Source organism: Drosophila ficusphila, unplaced genomic scaffold (genome assembly GCF_018152265.1).
Source record: "Drosophila ficusphila isolate 14025-0441.05 unplaced genomic scaffold, ASM1815226v1 contig_607, whole genome shotgun sequence".
Classification (NCBI taxonomy): Eukaryota; Metazoa; Arthropoda; class Insecta; order Diptera; family Drosophilidae; genus Drosophila; species Drosophila ficusphila.
Window position 1 is genome coordinate 1322607 of NW_025064537.1, and position 15268 is coordinate 1337874.

General features: G+C 39.6%; 4 protein-coding genes and 1 pseudogene across 4 annotated transcripts; 2 read left to right on the forward strand and 3 right to left on the reverse strand.

Annotated features, from left to right (window-relative positions):
- Positions 1-1306: 1306 nt before the first annotated feature.
- LOC108093474 lies at positions 1307-3007 on the reverse strand. Its single transcript, XM_017193560.2, has 4 exons — positions 2218-3007; positions 1775-2048; positions 1688-1705; positions 1307-1629 (listed from the first exon to the last, which is right to left on the reverse strand). Exons 1-4 carry the CDS (start codon positions 2993-2995, stop codon positions 1407-1409), a joined length of 1293 nt encoding a protein of 430 aa, XP_017049049.1. The 5' UTR covers positions 2996-3007; the 3' UTR covers positions 1307-1406.
- A 2160-nt stretch (positions 3008-5167) lies between these two features.
- On the reverse strand, positions 5168-6701 carry LOC108093468 (annotated as a pseudogene).
- Positions 6702-7380: 679 nt separating this feature from the next.
- On the reverse strand, positions 7381-10454 carry LOC108093517 (PI-PLC X domain-containing protein 1-like). Its single transcript, XM_017193609.1, has 3 exons — positions 8795-10454; positions 8033-8306; positions 7381-7972 (listed from the first exon to the last, which is right to left on the reverse strand). The coding sequence occupies exons 1-3, from the start codon at positions 9714-9716 to the stop codon at positions 7735-7737; spliced, it is 1434 nt and encodes a 477-aa protein (XP_017049098.1). The 5' UTR covers positions 9717-10454; the 3' UTR covers positions 7381-7734.
- Positions 10455-10633: 179 nt separating this feature from the next.
- On the forward strand, positions 10634-13202 carry LOC108093512 (zinc finger protein OZF). Its single transcript, XM_017193603.2, has 2 exons — positions 10634-11585; positions 11641-13202. The coding sequence occupies exons 1-2, from the start codon at positions 11073-11075 to the stop codon at positions 12541-12543; spliced, it is 1416 nt and encodes a 471-aa protein (XP_017049092.1). The 5' UTR covers positions 10634-11072; the 3' UTR covers positions 12544-13202.
- Positions 13203-14093: 891 nt separating this feature from the next.
- LOC108093513 (nuclear protein 1) lies at positions 14094-14853 on the forward strand. Its single transcript, XM_017193605.2, has one exon. It carries the CDS (start codon positions 14220-14222, stop codon positions 14427-14429), a length of 210 nt encoding a protein of 69 aa, XP_017049094.1. The 5' UTR covers positions 14094-14219; the 3' UTR covers positions 14430-14853.
- The last annotated feature ends 415 nt before the right edge of the window (positions 14854-15268 follow it).

The following is a 15268-nucleotide window of genomic DNA, read 5'->3' on the forward strand; positions in this document are numbered from 1 at the left end:
TTATAAAACATAGATTCTTAGACTTTCTATACACCACATCCCTTTTTAGCAATTTAGCATTATTTAACGATTATATTGGATAAGCATAAACAATCCGTCCCAGTATTCTACTAAATTGTTTCAGGCTTTGTAACAGAAGGAAATTTCTTGTATATAATAGTAATATATTTACACATTTAGATAGATGCCTATACTTAAAGTTAAAGCCGAAGCTGATATACCCTTGCAGTTACCACAAATGTCGAGCAAAATGCATAAGGGCTAAACAACATCGAAGTAATTAATTTTTCCCTATTTTCTACTATTGTTCCTAGGACAATTATATAGCCTTCTTATTTGCATGAAATTTATTTTAAAGTTATTATTTTAAAGAGCTTTTAGAAAACTATATCCAAAAAATCGTCTTTTTATGATAAAAAACCTTGATAGTATAATTTTGTTCCATACATTTAAAACTGTTTTTTTTCGGTCTTTCCTATTCTTATGAAATTTGACACTTAAAATATCATAATCGTGATATGAAAATAAATAATAATTCCGACCTTATAATGCGTGCAAAAATTACACAACTGATGATAGAGTTTCAGGAAGATATCTTTAAAACTGGGAGATTAGTTAACATAGAAACAGACAGACGTACAGACGTGTTTCGATTCAATTCGTAATGCTGATCAAAAATATGTATGCTTTAGGGGTCTGAAGTGTCCCTTCACTGCGTTGCAAACTTCTGACTGAATTTATAATGCTCTCTGCGAAAGTATATTGACGTTAAAAACAGTCGAAACACAGATTTTTTGTTTAGATTCCCAAGTCGCGTGGCGGCCATTAAAATGCCTATCTAGCCTGTAGTTTTTAGACCTTTGCATGTATGCTAAAAGCTTAGGGAAGACAAGTATTTTTAAATTGCAAAAGCTAGAATATTGGGAGAAAGATTTTTCAAGATTTAAGGAAACAGAAAATCAATAAAATATCGGAAAAACTGCGATGTTCTTCACCATCAACTTATTACATTAATAAATATATTTATAATAAAGTATTTTTTAAAAGATGTTATATCATATTTACATATTGTTAAGCTTTGAAAAAAATGTGCAAAATAATGGAAAATTTGAGAAAACTGGAGATGTACTGTTTAGTAAACTTTATCACCGACGCTATAAAGATCGAACGGTAAGGGTATTAAAGCTTTAAAAGCTATATGCTCTTATCTTACGCCTATCTTTTATTTAAATTAAGCTAGAATTTTGGGATTTATTCCATAAGATTAACGGAAATGTGATACACCCACATTTATTTAATGACTAAATAAAATGTTGAACTCTGTCCCCGTTTATTGCAATGTAGGTTATAAAATTAATATCTTAGAGGTTTAAACATTTATAAAACGACCGAGAAGAGCATTTCTTTCACAATTTAGTCTTCCGAGTATTGAATTCTATGGCTGTTTCCGCGAGTGTGGTGCCCCTTATGAATTCGGCCGACACAATGTTGGCAGATCTGCCCAATTCATTTCGATATAGCTGGGAGAACCTCCGATTTCCGTCATCGGCCAGTTCACGCAATCCAACACGACCGTAGTAGAGGTCCTCGTCCGTCGCGGTCAAAGCTGCCAAATCAGCCACCGGTCGACTGGAAAACCAAATGGGATAAAAGAACCTGTATAGTATAGACTATAAAACAAACTCACGGATTCTTCGAATCTTTCCTGCGGGGAAAAGAAAGAAAGAGGATTTGTAAAGAGTAATCTGAGATATGATTTTGTATATCAACTCACAATCCTGCGTATTGATCGCGGAAATACGTCTCAACTCGATCCCAAGTCCGACTGTTACCACTCCGTTCTTCAACGGACTGGAAATACAGTTCAGGGAATTTCTTTAACACCTCCGGGTCGTCGAAAGTCACCAACACGTTCTGCTTCCTAGTCCAGATCTCTCCCAAGGTTGCGTTCCAGGTCAGCGAAGGGTCAACTATCCGATCCCCGAACTCGTCCCTTAAATGTCTGGCTAACTTCTGTTCCCCATCATCACACGTCCCCAGATGGAAACCTTTGGGAATATTAATTAGACATTAAACTTTAGCTTGCTATCAAGGACAATATGAGTTTCAAATCGATCTTAAAAAACTTTTTTTAGCCGATTGACAATGATTTTTTGGCCTTAGACTTATTCTTATCTTATTTTCTTGTTATCAGTTAGTATTGTGTTGTAACCTTACACCAATATTTCTTAATCCCAAGTATGACAATCTCGTTGGTCTGCTCCACAAAGTTCGAAATCTCCGTGATAATCGTTCTTAGTGGCATTGTGTTCATGTCATTATTATAGGAGTCAAACTGGTTCCGATGGTATACCACTTGGACTTCCAGGTAACGCACTCCATGCATTAGTTGTCCTTTAATCTCCTCATCCTGGGCCAGACGAGTCTTCGTCATAATAGTTTGGCGCTTCAGATCGAAGTTTGGACGGTATGCACCGGCGAAATGGGATCCGGGAATAAACAGATCTCGCAGGCGGAAGTTCTCTACTTTGGGTCTCAGTTCGTTCATCCAGCGAGGAAAAGCCTTGAGGCAGGATTTCGCCAGGATTTTACCCTCCGCGTCGATGTAGCTGGCCCAGAATCCGTAACAGGTGGTTTCGATAGTCACATTCTTGGACAAATCGTAATCAAAGGGCACTTCCGTGGTGACCCATTCGGTGGAAAGTCCGCGACTCGGTAAAATGGCCGCCACCACCTTGTTGGCTCTTCCGTTGGCTTTCCAGACAGTCTTCCTTTTCTTGAGTTTCTTCTGGAAGCTGGAGGCGTCTCGTTTTGTCACGAGAACTTGGTCGCCCTCGTTCGCGGGAGCATTGACCCAATAAACCTCCACGGATCTGTTTTGGGCACTGATGGTCAACCAAATCTTGAGGCTGTTGGGATCCTCGGAGGATTCCACCTGCGCCTTCGCCAAGAAGACATGAAGAACTGCCACTAAAAGCAGAAAAATTTTTGCCATGATGTACCGTCCTCGTCGAGAGCTCCGAACTTAATGAAGGCTGGGTGTGCTGTATCCATATGCTTTATATACATTTGCATACAGAGAGCGTGCAGAAAATGATTGTGTTATAAAACATAGATTCTTAGACTTTTAGCAATTTAGCATTATTTACGATTATATTGGATAAGCATAAACAATCAGGCTTTGTAGTCAGAAGGAAATTTCTTGTATATAATAGTAATATATTAACACATTTAGATAGATGCTTATACTTAAAGTTAAAGCCGAAGCTGATATACCCTTGCAGTTACCACAAATGTCGAGCAAAATGCATAAGGGCTAAACTACATCGAAGTAATGACGATTTTTCTATTAATTTTTGCCTATTTTCAACTATTGTTTCTAGCACAATTAGCCGTCTTATTTGCTTGAAATTTATTTTCAATTTCAGGAGCTTTTAGAAAATTATATCCAAAAAATCGTCTTTTTATGATAAAAATACATCGATAATATAATTTTGTTCCATACAGTTAAAACTGTTTTTTTTCTCGGTCTTTCCTATTATAAAATTTGTTTCTGATTCAAGGCGGGTTAAAAAACTTGGCACTCAAAATATCATGGTCGCTTTATAAAAATATAAAATATGTATAATATAATATAAATATAAATATAAAACAACGACGTTATCATTTCATGTCCATTAGTTCTATATAGATTTTCGGCAAATATATGATATAGTAATCCGATTTCAATAAAATTGAGTTCGAAATTCAACAGTAGTTATTATCGAAAAAATCGATATGATCAAAAACATCGGCGTAATAATTTTTTCGCATCATTTTTTCATCCGGCCTATTGCGTACAAAAATTACACAACTTTTGATAAAGTTTCAGGAAGATATCTTTAAAATTGGGAGACTAGTTAACATGGAAACAGACAGACGGAGAGACGCACAGACGTAGTTTGATTCAGATCGTGACGCTGATCAAGAACATTTATACTTTAAGGGGTCAGAGGTCTCCCCTTCACTGCGTTGCAAGCTTCTGACTGAATTTATAATACCCTCTGCAAGAGTATAATAACGTTAAAAACTGTCTAAGCAAATATTTTTTGTTTAGATTCCCAAGTCGCGTGGCGGCCATTAAAATGCCTATCTAGCCTGTAGTTTTTAGACCTTTGCATGTATGCTAAAAGCTCAGGGAAGACAAGTATTTATAATTTGCAAAATTTGAATATTGGGATAAAGCTTTTTCAAGATTTTAGAAAACAGCGAGATTCTGAGGCGCCAAAATTTTTTTAATACCCTTGCAGAGTATTTAAATATCAGTCAGAAGTTTGCATCGCGGTAAAGGAGACACCATAACAAAATTTATATTCTAGATCCCCACCACTATCTGTACCGATCTGGAAGTTTCGTCTGTCCATCTATCAGTTTTTTATAAACTAGTCATTAAAAGTAATGAAATTCGGATGACTATAACATACCTGCAATAGGAAAATTAAAGAAATCCATCCAAAATTATACTTTTAGTTTAATATACAAGCACAATTTTTTCAATATAGAGTTTTCTAAAGACTCTTGAATTTCGAATTTAAATCGGACAACTACATCATATAGAAAATCAACAAAAAAATCGAAAAAGCTTCGATGTTCTTCATCATCAACTCATTACATTAATAAATATAAAAATGTATTTTTTAAAAGATATTTACATATTGTAAAATGTGCAAAATTATGGAAAATTTGAGAAAACTGGAGATGGACTGTTTATTAAACTTTATCGCCGACGCGAAAGATCGAACTAACTATATAAATGTCTCCAAGGGTATAAAAGCTATATAAGCTATAAGCTCTTATATTACGCCTATCTTTAATTTAAATTAAGCTAGAATATTGGCATCTATTTTTGTAGGATTAAAGGAAATGAGATACACCCACATTTATGCTTCAAACCTCGAAATTCAGCGGCTCCCAGAGTTTTCTGTTCAGTTATTTTGAGGTTTATGCCCAACAACTTTTCAGCCTTGCGACATCTGAAAGTCGACGCATCGACTTTAGCTTTCCCTTCTGGGTTTAATATAATTCGATAACTACAAAAATGTAGAACTCTGTTTATTGCAACTTCGGTTATAAAATTAATATCGTAGATTTATAAACACTTATAAAACGACCGAGAAGAGCATTTCCTTCACAATTTAGTCTTCCGAGTATTGATTTCTATGGCTGTTTCCACGAGTGTGGTGCCTCTTATGAATTCGGCCGACACAATGTTGGCTCGGCTGCCCAATTCATTTCGATATAGCTGGGAGAACCTCCGATTTCCGTCATCGGCCAGTTCACGCAATCCAACACGGCCATACCAGAGGTCGTCGTCCGTCGCGGTCAAAGCTGCCAAATCAGCCACCGGTCGACTGGAAAACCAAATGGGATAAATTAACCCATATAGTATAAACTATACGACAAACTCACGGATCCTTTGAATCCTTCCTGCGGGGAAAAGAAAGAACAAAGATAATTAAAGAGTAAACCGGAAATTGATTTTGTATATGAACTCACAATCCTGCGTATTGACCGCGGAAATACGTCTCAACTATTTTCCAAGTCCGATTGTTACCACTTCGTTCTTCAGGGGACTGGAAATATAGTTCAGGGGATTTACTCAACCCTTCCGGGTCGTCAATTGTCAGCAACACGTTCTGCTTCCTAGCCCAGATCTCTCCCAATGTTGCGTTCCAGGTCAGCGAAGGGTCAACTATCTGATCCTTGAACTCGTCCCGCAAAAATTCGGCTAACTCCGTAAAAAAATCTTTGGGGGTTTTAATTAGACATTAATCTTTTGTTTGCTATCAAGGACATTATGATTTTCAAAACTTGAGAAATGACAATGATTTTTAGGCCTCAGACTTAATCTTATCTTATTTTCTTTTTATCAGTTAATATTGTGTTGCAACCTTACCCCAAAATTCCCTAATTCCAACTATAACAATCTCATTGGTCTCTGAAACAAAGTTCGAAATCTCCCTGATCACCGTCCTAAGTGGCATTGTGAAAATTTCATGATTATAGGTATCCAACCGGTTCCTATGGTAGTTCACATAAAGTTCCAGGTAACGCACTCCATGCATCAGTTGTCCTCTAATCTCCTCATCCTGGGCCAGACGAGTCTTTGTCAAAATAGTTTCGTTCTTCAGATCGAAGTTTGGACGATATGCGCCGGCGTAATGGGATCCGGGAATAAGTAGGTCTCGCAGGCGCAAGTTCTCTATTTTGGGCCTCAGTTCGTTCATCCAGCGAGGAAAAGCCTTGAGGCAGGATTTCGCCAGGATTTTGCCTTTCCCGTCGATGTAGCTGGCCCAAAATCCGTAACAGGTGGTTCCGATAGTCACATTCTTAGACAAATTGTAATCGAAGGGAACGCGCGTGGTGACCCACTCGGTGGAGAGTCCACGAGTCGGCTTAATGCCCGCCACCACCTTGGTGGCTCCACCGTTGACTTCCCAGAAAGTCTTCTGTTTCTGGAAGCTGAAGGCGTCTTGTTTTGTCACGAGAACTCGGTCGCCCCTGTTCGCGGGAGCATTGACCCAAGAAACCTCCAGGGATCTGTTTTGGGCACTGATGGTCAACCAAATCTTGAGACTGTTGGGATCCTCGGAGGATTCCGCCTGCGCCTTCGCCAAGAAGACATGAAGAACCGCCACTAAAAGCATCAAAATTTTTGCCATGATGTACCGTCCTCGTCGAGAGCTCCGAACTTAATGAAGGCTGGGTGTGCTGTATCCATATACTTGCAGAAAAACATACCTACATGTATATGGAAATGAAAATCTAAATTCTTAGACTTCGTATACGCAGCCTCAATTCGCTCTTCATTAAAATTTCTATTTACACAAGCATTTCCCGAAATTAGCTTTTATGCTAAGTATCGGTATTTAATTCTCCTACCAATGAGCTTTCATCTTAACTGATTACCTGCAGGTACAAAATCTTCTTGAAAAATCTTCTTAAAAATATAAAAGAATGTCGACCGCTCATTTTATAATGTTTAGAAATTATTAAGTAGTTATCACTTTTTTTTGCTATACTTACCTTCTTTAATAAAGAAATTCTTAAAATTTTATTAATTTAAATTTTTCCAAACTATCGGACTTACAAATTCCACTTAAGGTACGACGAAAGTTAAAAAAAAATTATTTCTGGTCTCGTTTTTGGGCAATTTATGACTGTAAACGATCTGGGTAAATGAAAAGTCAAAATCAAAATGTGCTGTAAAAATTTGATGTATGTGCCGGGAGTTTAAGAATCAGAAAAATTTCTGTGGAAGTGAAAAACAAAAAAGTTCGCAAAATTAAGATATTGTTATATAAACATAGTTTTTGTTTATATATAAAAAACTATAGGCCGTGAGGTCAACGAAAGAAATATTTATTGCAAACTTTACGAATACATTTAAACAACAAAAATATGGGAAAGGTTTTGCAGGCTGGAAGCTTTTTTGTTTATACATAGTTTATTAAATAAAATTTATTTTTGCTGGGAAAAAAGTTCGAAAAGCCGATACATTTTATAAAATAATGAGGCAACTTAATTGTTAGAAACCATGTATTTTAGTTCCCTTTTTATTGTTACTAATAGTTAAACAAAAATCAGCCGTGTGCTTGGATTGCTCATCGTTGGTTTTAATTTTTAAAGAAACAGCAGTCCCAACCACTGACCTCTCCTTCATATTATTACACCGCTGAAAATAGTGGCTTCTATTCACATATAGATCTTACGAGTATTATATTCTATGGCAGTTTCAACGAGGGTGGTGCCCCGAATGAAGTCCGCCGACACAATATTGGCATTCGTGCCCAGTTCATTTCGATATAGCTGGGAGATCCGCCAGTTAACGTTATCGGCCATCTTTCGGAGGCCACCTTGCTTGTCCAGGATGACGTCCCAGGTCTCCGGGGTCAACTCCGCCATATCGGACACCGGTCGACTGGAGAACCGACTGCGGCAGTAAAGTGCGATAAATATACTTTATCTAATCGAGAACTTGAGATGAACTCACGACACGTCGAAGTCATTGACGTTGCGCAAATAGGTCTCGAGCTGTGGCCACGACTGCTTGTTGCCCCACCGCTGTTCCACGGATCCGAACAGGACCTCTGGGAACTCCTCCACCATCGCCTCGTGGTCGTAGGCCAGGAACACGTTCTGCTTCCGGGCCCAAATGTCTCGTAGGGATGCGCGCCAGGTCAGCGACGGATGAGCTATGATGTCCTGGAACTGATCCCGCAAGTAGCTGATGAGCAGGCGGTGAACACCAAGACCTTTACCAAAGCCTGAAAGACCAAAAAGAACAATTTTAGAACTCACTGGGATAGGATTTGATTTTCTTAAAACATTGCGGGATTCTTAAATTGAAAAGAAACAAGCAGGCATCCCATTACTCAGATGAAACATTTTCATTTTAAACGCTTTTATCTTATTCTCTTATCACTGCGATCTACATGATCAATGACATTACCCAAGCTCCTATACGCAGTTTTGCCGAAATACGAAATACAGACGAACAGACGGTCTAGTGATCTTCATCCAGAAAAATACTTCGTGAGATCGAAAGTTTATCTTTTATCTGTTTTATATTTATTTCAAAACTACCAAGACTTTACGAGCAACAGCTGCCTAAGAATCTAAATATTTTGAAGTGACTAGGAAAAAATCTAGTAAAATAAATTTTAAAAATTTCAGAATCAAAATAAAAATTGATCAAAAGTAAACAGGCTTCCTATAATGTTTTTTTTTATGTTCCATTAATTAACACACTTACCCACTGGGAACTCCTTGAGTCCGAAGATGACAATCTCGTTGGTATCGTAGACAAAGTCGCGGACTTGGTTGATGACCTCCTGCAGGGGACGCTGTTTGGTGATCCCGTGGTAGATGAAGAACGGTTCCGGCGAGCTCCGGTAGTAGCCCACCCTGATGTCCAGATAGCGCACCCCGTGCATCAGTTGCCCCCTGATGTCGTCGTCCTGGGTCAAAGCATACTTGGTAACCAGACTCTCCCTGAGCAGCGGATCGAAGTTGGGTCGATATGACCCTGAGTCGTGGGTTCCGGGAATGAACAGATCCCGCAGGCGCATCTCCCCGATTTTGGACTTCAGCTCGTTCATCCAGCGGGGAAACACTTTGAGGCACGTCTTGGCCAGGATATTTCCCTGGGCGTCAATGTAGCTGGCCCAGAAGCCATAGCAGGAGGTGTGAATCGTGGCATTCCTGGAGAGCTCGTAATCGAACGGCAGCCCGGTGGTGAACCACTGGCTGGAGAGACCCTGACTCGGCTGGATGGCCGCCACCACCTCAGTGGCTCCTCCATTGGCCACCCAGAACTCCTGCTCCACCTCGTTTCTGGCCGTTCTGGCCTCCGGTCTAATGGTGAACCCACTGATGGGCACAAAGCTGGGCGCTCCCTCGCCGGATCCACTGCCCTCCTCGCTGCTGAAGGAAGCCAAGGGAGTGCGCTTGGGAGAGGCTTTCTTCTGGAAGCTGAGGGCATCCTGTCTCGTCACCAGCACATGATCACCCTTGTTCGCCGGAGCATTGCTCCAGGAAACCTCGACGAATCTCTTGCGGGCACTGATGGTCAGCCAAAGCTTGAGACTGTTGGGATCCTCGTAGGATTCGGTCTGCGCATTCGTCCAGAAGACAAGGAGAACCGCCACCGCAAGCTGTAGAACTTTTCCCACCATATCTCTGATTGAATTACTGCTGATTCGAGCTGATTGCAACTGACGTTAATCAGCGGTTCGGAATCAGAGCAGTAATATAAACACGACACCCCGAGAGATCAGAACTGATCAACCGCTAGCGTCGAGAGCTCCGGACTTAATGAATTGAAACCCAGACCCCGAATCCAGTGGGCCAGGTCGGCGTTTATCTATGTGCTCTATATGGTCGGGCTGGCGGTTGTTAGAACAATTGGAACCGGACACGAAAGCTTAGCAAGAAAAGTTTCGACTTCCTAGACTCTATCTCAATTGCGTGCAGGTTATTAAATTCTCTGTTTACGCTGGGATTCCCAGTAATTAGCCCTTATGCTAGCCGAAGGATTATAATCGATTTACATTTACTGAGCAAACTAAATAGAATTTTCAGTGGATGCGAAAGTAGAACGTTTGACCGCGATCTGATAAGATTCTAAACAATAAGTTCGCAAGTTCTCAGCGATTTGCAAATTACATGCACTGGTTCATTCTCACTATACTTTAATTGGCAGTGTAATGTTCTTTGGGGTTTGATATTTGAGAAAACAACTAGATTCGAAGGTTGAATACGCGTATTTCCTATAGGAAGATAAACAATGGAAGAGCTACGATTTGATTCGACTGCGCACCGGTTAACTAAATTGTTGTAAAAAGCTTAAAATCAGTCCGTTTCCGACAATTCACATCCAAAGTCGCCCATTAACTGAAGCTCAATGCGAGAACCGAACCGAGAAGAGCTTATAAAATGAGTTCTTTATTTGTTAGCTTTCCCACTTTCCAAGTAAGCGGTTGATATTTGAGGGCCAAGTTTTGAATAAACATTACGAGTTCCATTTAAGGCAATAATCTTTTGTAATACAACCATATTTGTTCTTATGCGCTGGTGGGATGTATTTGTTTTTTAATTTTTAAAAGGTTTGTTTTGTAATGACTTTATCACTTATTGTAGAAGTGCGTTCTACTTGGTTTTTAATTATTTATAATAAGTTGTACTATTAATAATAAGATTAACTTTCCTATTACTTCAAGATTTACTTAATTCGCCGTGGAACAGTATCGTCCCAGTAATCCTGGAATCCCCAATTATTTTGTTATTTAAGCAATTCATTTTTAATAGATTTGCTAAAAAAAAAAAATAGGATCAAAATGATAAGATGATTTTAAATGTAACAAAACAAAATTATTCAATTTAAAACTAACGTCCGAGTATACTGGACAGTATTTTTTGTCGGTATTTTCAACTAACGCTTTTTGGGCACACTATTTAACAGCTGTTTTGGCGTCCATTCATTTACATTACTTGTTTTGATTTGAAATCAAACAAAACACCAAACTGGGAAAATGTTGCATCCTCAGGCCGTGCAATCCATACCTACGCTGCACCAACCACTGCACTCCAAGGTGTCAAATTACTTGAACAACCAGCGGAGAACCGGACAGTTCTGCGACCTGCTCCTCGAACTGGATTCAGATGATTCCCTCAGCTTGAGCGTCCATTTCTGCGTGCTGGCTGCCCAGAGCCAGTTGATCAACACCAACCAAAAGCAGCAGCAGTTCTCCATTCACAATCCGCTGAAGATCACTATCCGAAATTTTAGTTGCACACAGTGCCTGCACACAATTGTAGATTTCTTCTACGAGGACATTGTATCCGTGTCCAAGGACCACGAGCCGCACTTCCGGGAGTTGGCGCAAATCCTGGCTGTCACAGAATTGCTCAATCTCTACCAGTTGCAGCCTTCGGGCGAGGTCAAGGAAACATTAGAGGACGCAGCTCCTGGAGAGGTGAAAGTAAATCCAGAGCCTGCAAAGAAAGCGGAGGATATGTTTGAGAATAGACAGAGTTACTTTAAGGTAGCGATACATATTAATCCCTTTTTGCTCATCATATTACTTCTTCCGTTTTTAGCTTAAGAACCCACGAGCTGTAAAGTCCAGCAGCAAGGTTAACTACTGCATCGGCTGCGACTACAAGTGCTACCAGGTGCAAAAGATGATTGAGCACATGGGGAGCTGTGAGCCCTCGCATTTGACCTGCTCCTTGTGCGAAGTGGGCTTCTTGGACTGGCGGGAGTATGACACGCACTTAAGGAGACACTCCGGTGATCTGCGTAAGCCCTTCTTTTGCCTTCAATGTGGAACTCGGTTCACCACCCGAGCTGCCCTGCTCGTCCACCAACCGAAACACTCCACGGAAACGCCGCACATTTGTCCTCATTGCGGCAAGGGGTTTAAGTGGAAACAGGGCCTCAGTAACCACATTCTGGTTCACAATCCCGAGAAGCAGATGCTCTGCGACGTCTGCGGCTACAGCACCACCCACATGAAGGCACTCAAGTCCCACAAACTGCTCCACACTGGGGAATTCTTCGCCTGCACTGTTTCGGGCTGCAAACACCGGGCCAATCGCAAGGAGAACCTTAAGCTGCACATCGAAACCCACAAACAGGGCAGGGATTTCATCTGCGAGATTTGCGGGTGCAAGTTCAGCCAGAGCAAGAACCTCAAGCGTCACGCTTTAAAGCATACTGAGAATGGTCCGAGTCGGTACAAGTGCCAGCTGTGTGGGTTTAGAAGTCATCGGTCCGACAAAATGAAAGAACACGTTCAGCGGGTTCACACGGAGAAAGCGGTGCAATTGGAGCTCTCGGAGACGGTGGACAGTGCCTTTCCCGATGACTTTGACCTCCCCGTGATTGAGACTTTTTCGACGTCTAAGAAAAAAACAAAGGCAGTCAAAAACAAAGCCAAAAGGGATACAAATACCGATAAGCGACTGAAAACTCTACTACCAAAGGAAACAATTAAATAGAAATTCAGCAGAAACGAACAGTTGATACTACCAAAAGAAGTTAATGACAAGCGAAGAAACTTTTCATACAAATCAGTATATGGTAAACTATGATGGTAACTTCTGTAACCTTTTGTTAGAAGAGAATCCTGCTGAAAATATCAAGTATGGGACGCGTAACATTCATAAAAAATATGTATATTTTATGTCACGTGCAAAGTGATCACCTGTTGGTCTTTGACTAAAAGGGTATACATATTTTTAGAAAAAAATGTAACAGGTCGAAGGAAACACTTACGACCTCATCTGCGGCGCTCACTTTTTCGCCGGCCAGCCTCGGAGGTCTTTTACACCAACCAGCCTACATATATGGAGTGTCACCTTTACTGGTGGTATAGACGTCGAGATTTAAATTTGTCACGCATATTGTTTAATTGAGTAACGGGTATCTTATAGGGCACTCGGCTGTACCGTTCTCCCTTGTTTAAGTTCAAAAAGAATCCATCACGAACAATCACAAAAAATGTGCTACCAATAAGTTGTAAACAATGTTGTGCTACACTTATTGTGGAAGGTTCTTGAACGAGTAATGTTTGTGCCGATCTATCTTATCAAAGAAGGTGATAACGAACTATTGCGTCGTTTCCAGAGCAATATTTTGAACGAATACCTGCTAAATGACTAACAAAAACGATAGTTGGCACCTTATCACCGCAAGAAGGCTACGCAACATCTGTAATTTATAGAAAAAAATAAACTCAAACAAATTAAAAGCTTTTTGGTTTTTAGACAAGAAAACAAATACAATACGGGTGGGAGGGAACTGGGTCAGCCGATCAGGTTCTAATGCACGCAAATAAAAAATATGTACTAAGTACATACATATGTATGTATGTTTAGTAAAATAAAAATAAGTATGTATTGGTTTAGCTTATTTTTTGTAAATAATTTAAAAAAAAAACAAAGCATTACTTTTGAGAAATGTAAAACATTTTGAACGGTGTAGTGATGGATCATCCAGACCTCATGTTGCATTTAATTCTATAATTAAAATGTGGAGAAATAAATGCTGGGTAAATGCACTTTGGGGGTCGGTTCTTGAGGGCCAAGGTGGGCGGGTGTTATATAATTCTTTTGAAACGTCGGTATTATAAAAAGTTCTTTAATATTTAAAATAAATGGACAAGGCAAAATATTATGTTTGGCGATACATACATAAGTGTTTTTTTTTTGTTTACCGCGCACTTTGTAAACAACAAAAAATTAAATTGCGCAGCAAAAATGTTTAAAAAGAGAGCGACTCTCTCGCTGAGAGAGAGACAGGGTTGTCAGAGACGAAAAAGTCTCTATAAATTATTAAAAAAGGTCAAATAAAAAATGTATCAATAAAAAAATAAAAACTTACGAAAACCAAACAACTTTTATATAATTTTTGGCTAACAATAGCTTCAATAATGTCTTATTCCGAAAAAACCTATATAAAAAAGAAAGCCTGGCGACTCTGACAGAGAGGGAGCTTTCACCGCACACAAAAAGCTCCCGTGCCTTATAAAAGGCCGTAGCCCGGCCGAAAAAAATTCATTCCGCAAAAAAAAAGTGGAAAAAGATTAGTTAAAGCCAGTCTGCAAGCTGCAGAAACAATTTAAAGAAAATAAACTAAGAACGCAGTTAGTTTTTTGCAACCAAAAACCATCATAATGTCCGAGGCGCACTTTGATGATGAGTACGAGCACTACAACTTTGACCATGACAAGCACATCTTCTCCGGACACAGTGGAAAGCAGCGTTCCAAAAAGGAGGCCAGCGAACACACCAACCATTTTGATCCTTCAGGACACTCCAGGAAAATTTTGACAAAACTTATGAACACCAACAACAACAAGAAGGCGGCCGCCTGCAAGAACTGATGCAGGGCATCGGAGGAGGGGCAGCGGGCGAGCAAGAAATAACGGCGAAAAGAAGGAGAGTGTTGGAGAAAAGAAATCTTCGAATTTAAAGGAAAGGAAAAAACGGTTGAAATCACAGCAGTTGCTGGAAGCAAAGAAAAAGAGAAAAAGGAAAGAACGAGAGAGAGAACCACAAAAGCCACCTGGAAATACACTGTGCATTTTAACTGTGCATCGACTTTTCAAACGGCGAAAACTTTGTGAACTTTATAATAATTTTAATTCGCTTATAATTTCACAAACAAAAAAAGATATTACTCTTAGCTTCTAAATATTCCTAAACTAATTCAGACTTACACGTTTTAGTTGCTAAGCCTTAGTGCGTTTCAAATTATGAAGTTTGATTTAGGTATTACTTATAAAATAAAGAGAAAACCAAAACTGATTTCTATACGTGTTTCTATAATCCACTTTTGCAGCGATTGGAAAGCATACAGTCAGGCGAGAGTGCTTTTCCAATGCACTATGCGTTGGTGTGGTTAGCTCTGAGTGCATATTTATAGCCATTTAGTTGAACTCATTTGCACTTTTCTTTGTTCAGAGCGCTTGACTCGATTGCAAAATCACAGAAGAAAATAAATACATACTTACATATTTCTCATGCAGTTTGACATTTAGTTTCCGAACAGAGATATTCCAGCGACCTTCCATTGAAAGTTCACAATTTACACAGGTAAACAATCAGTCCTTGCACACGCATAAGCAAGCTTTCTTCCTGCTTTGTTGTGGCGTATGGGGCTTCATTATTGTGTATTAATCAGGTTTTTTATTTACTTTACATGCCCAAAAATTTATTTTTA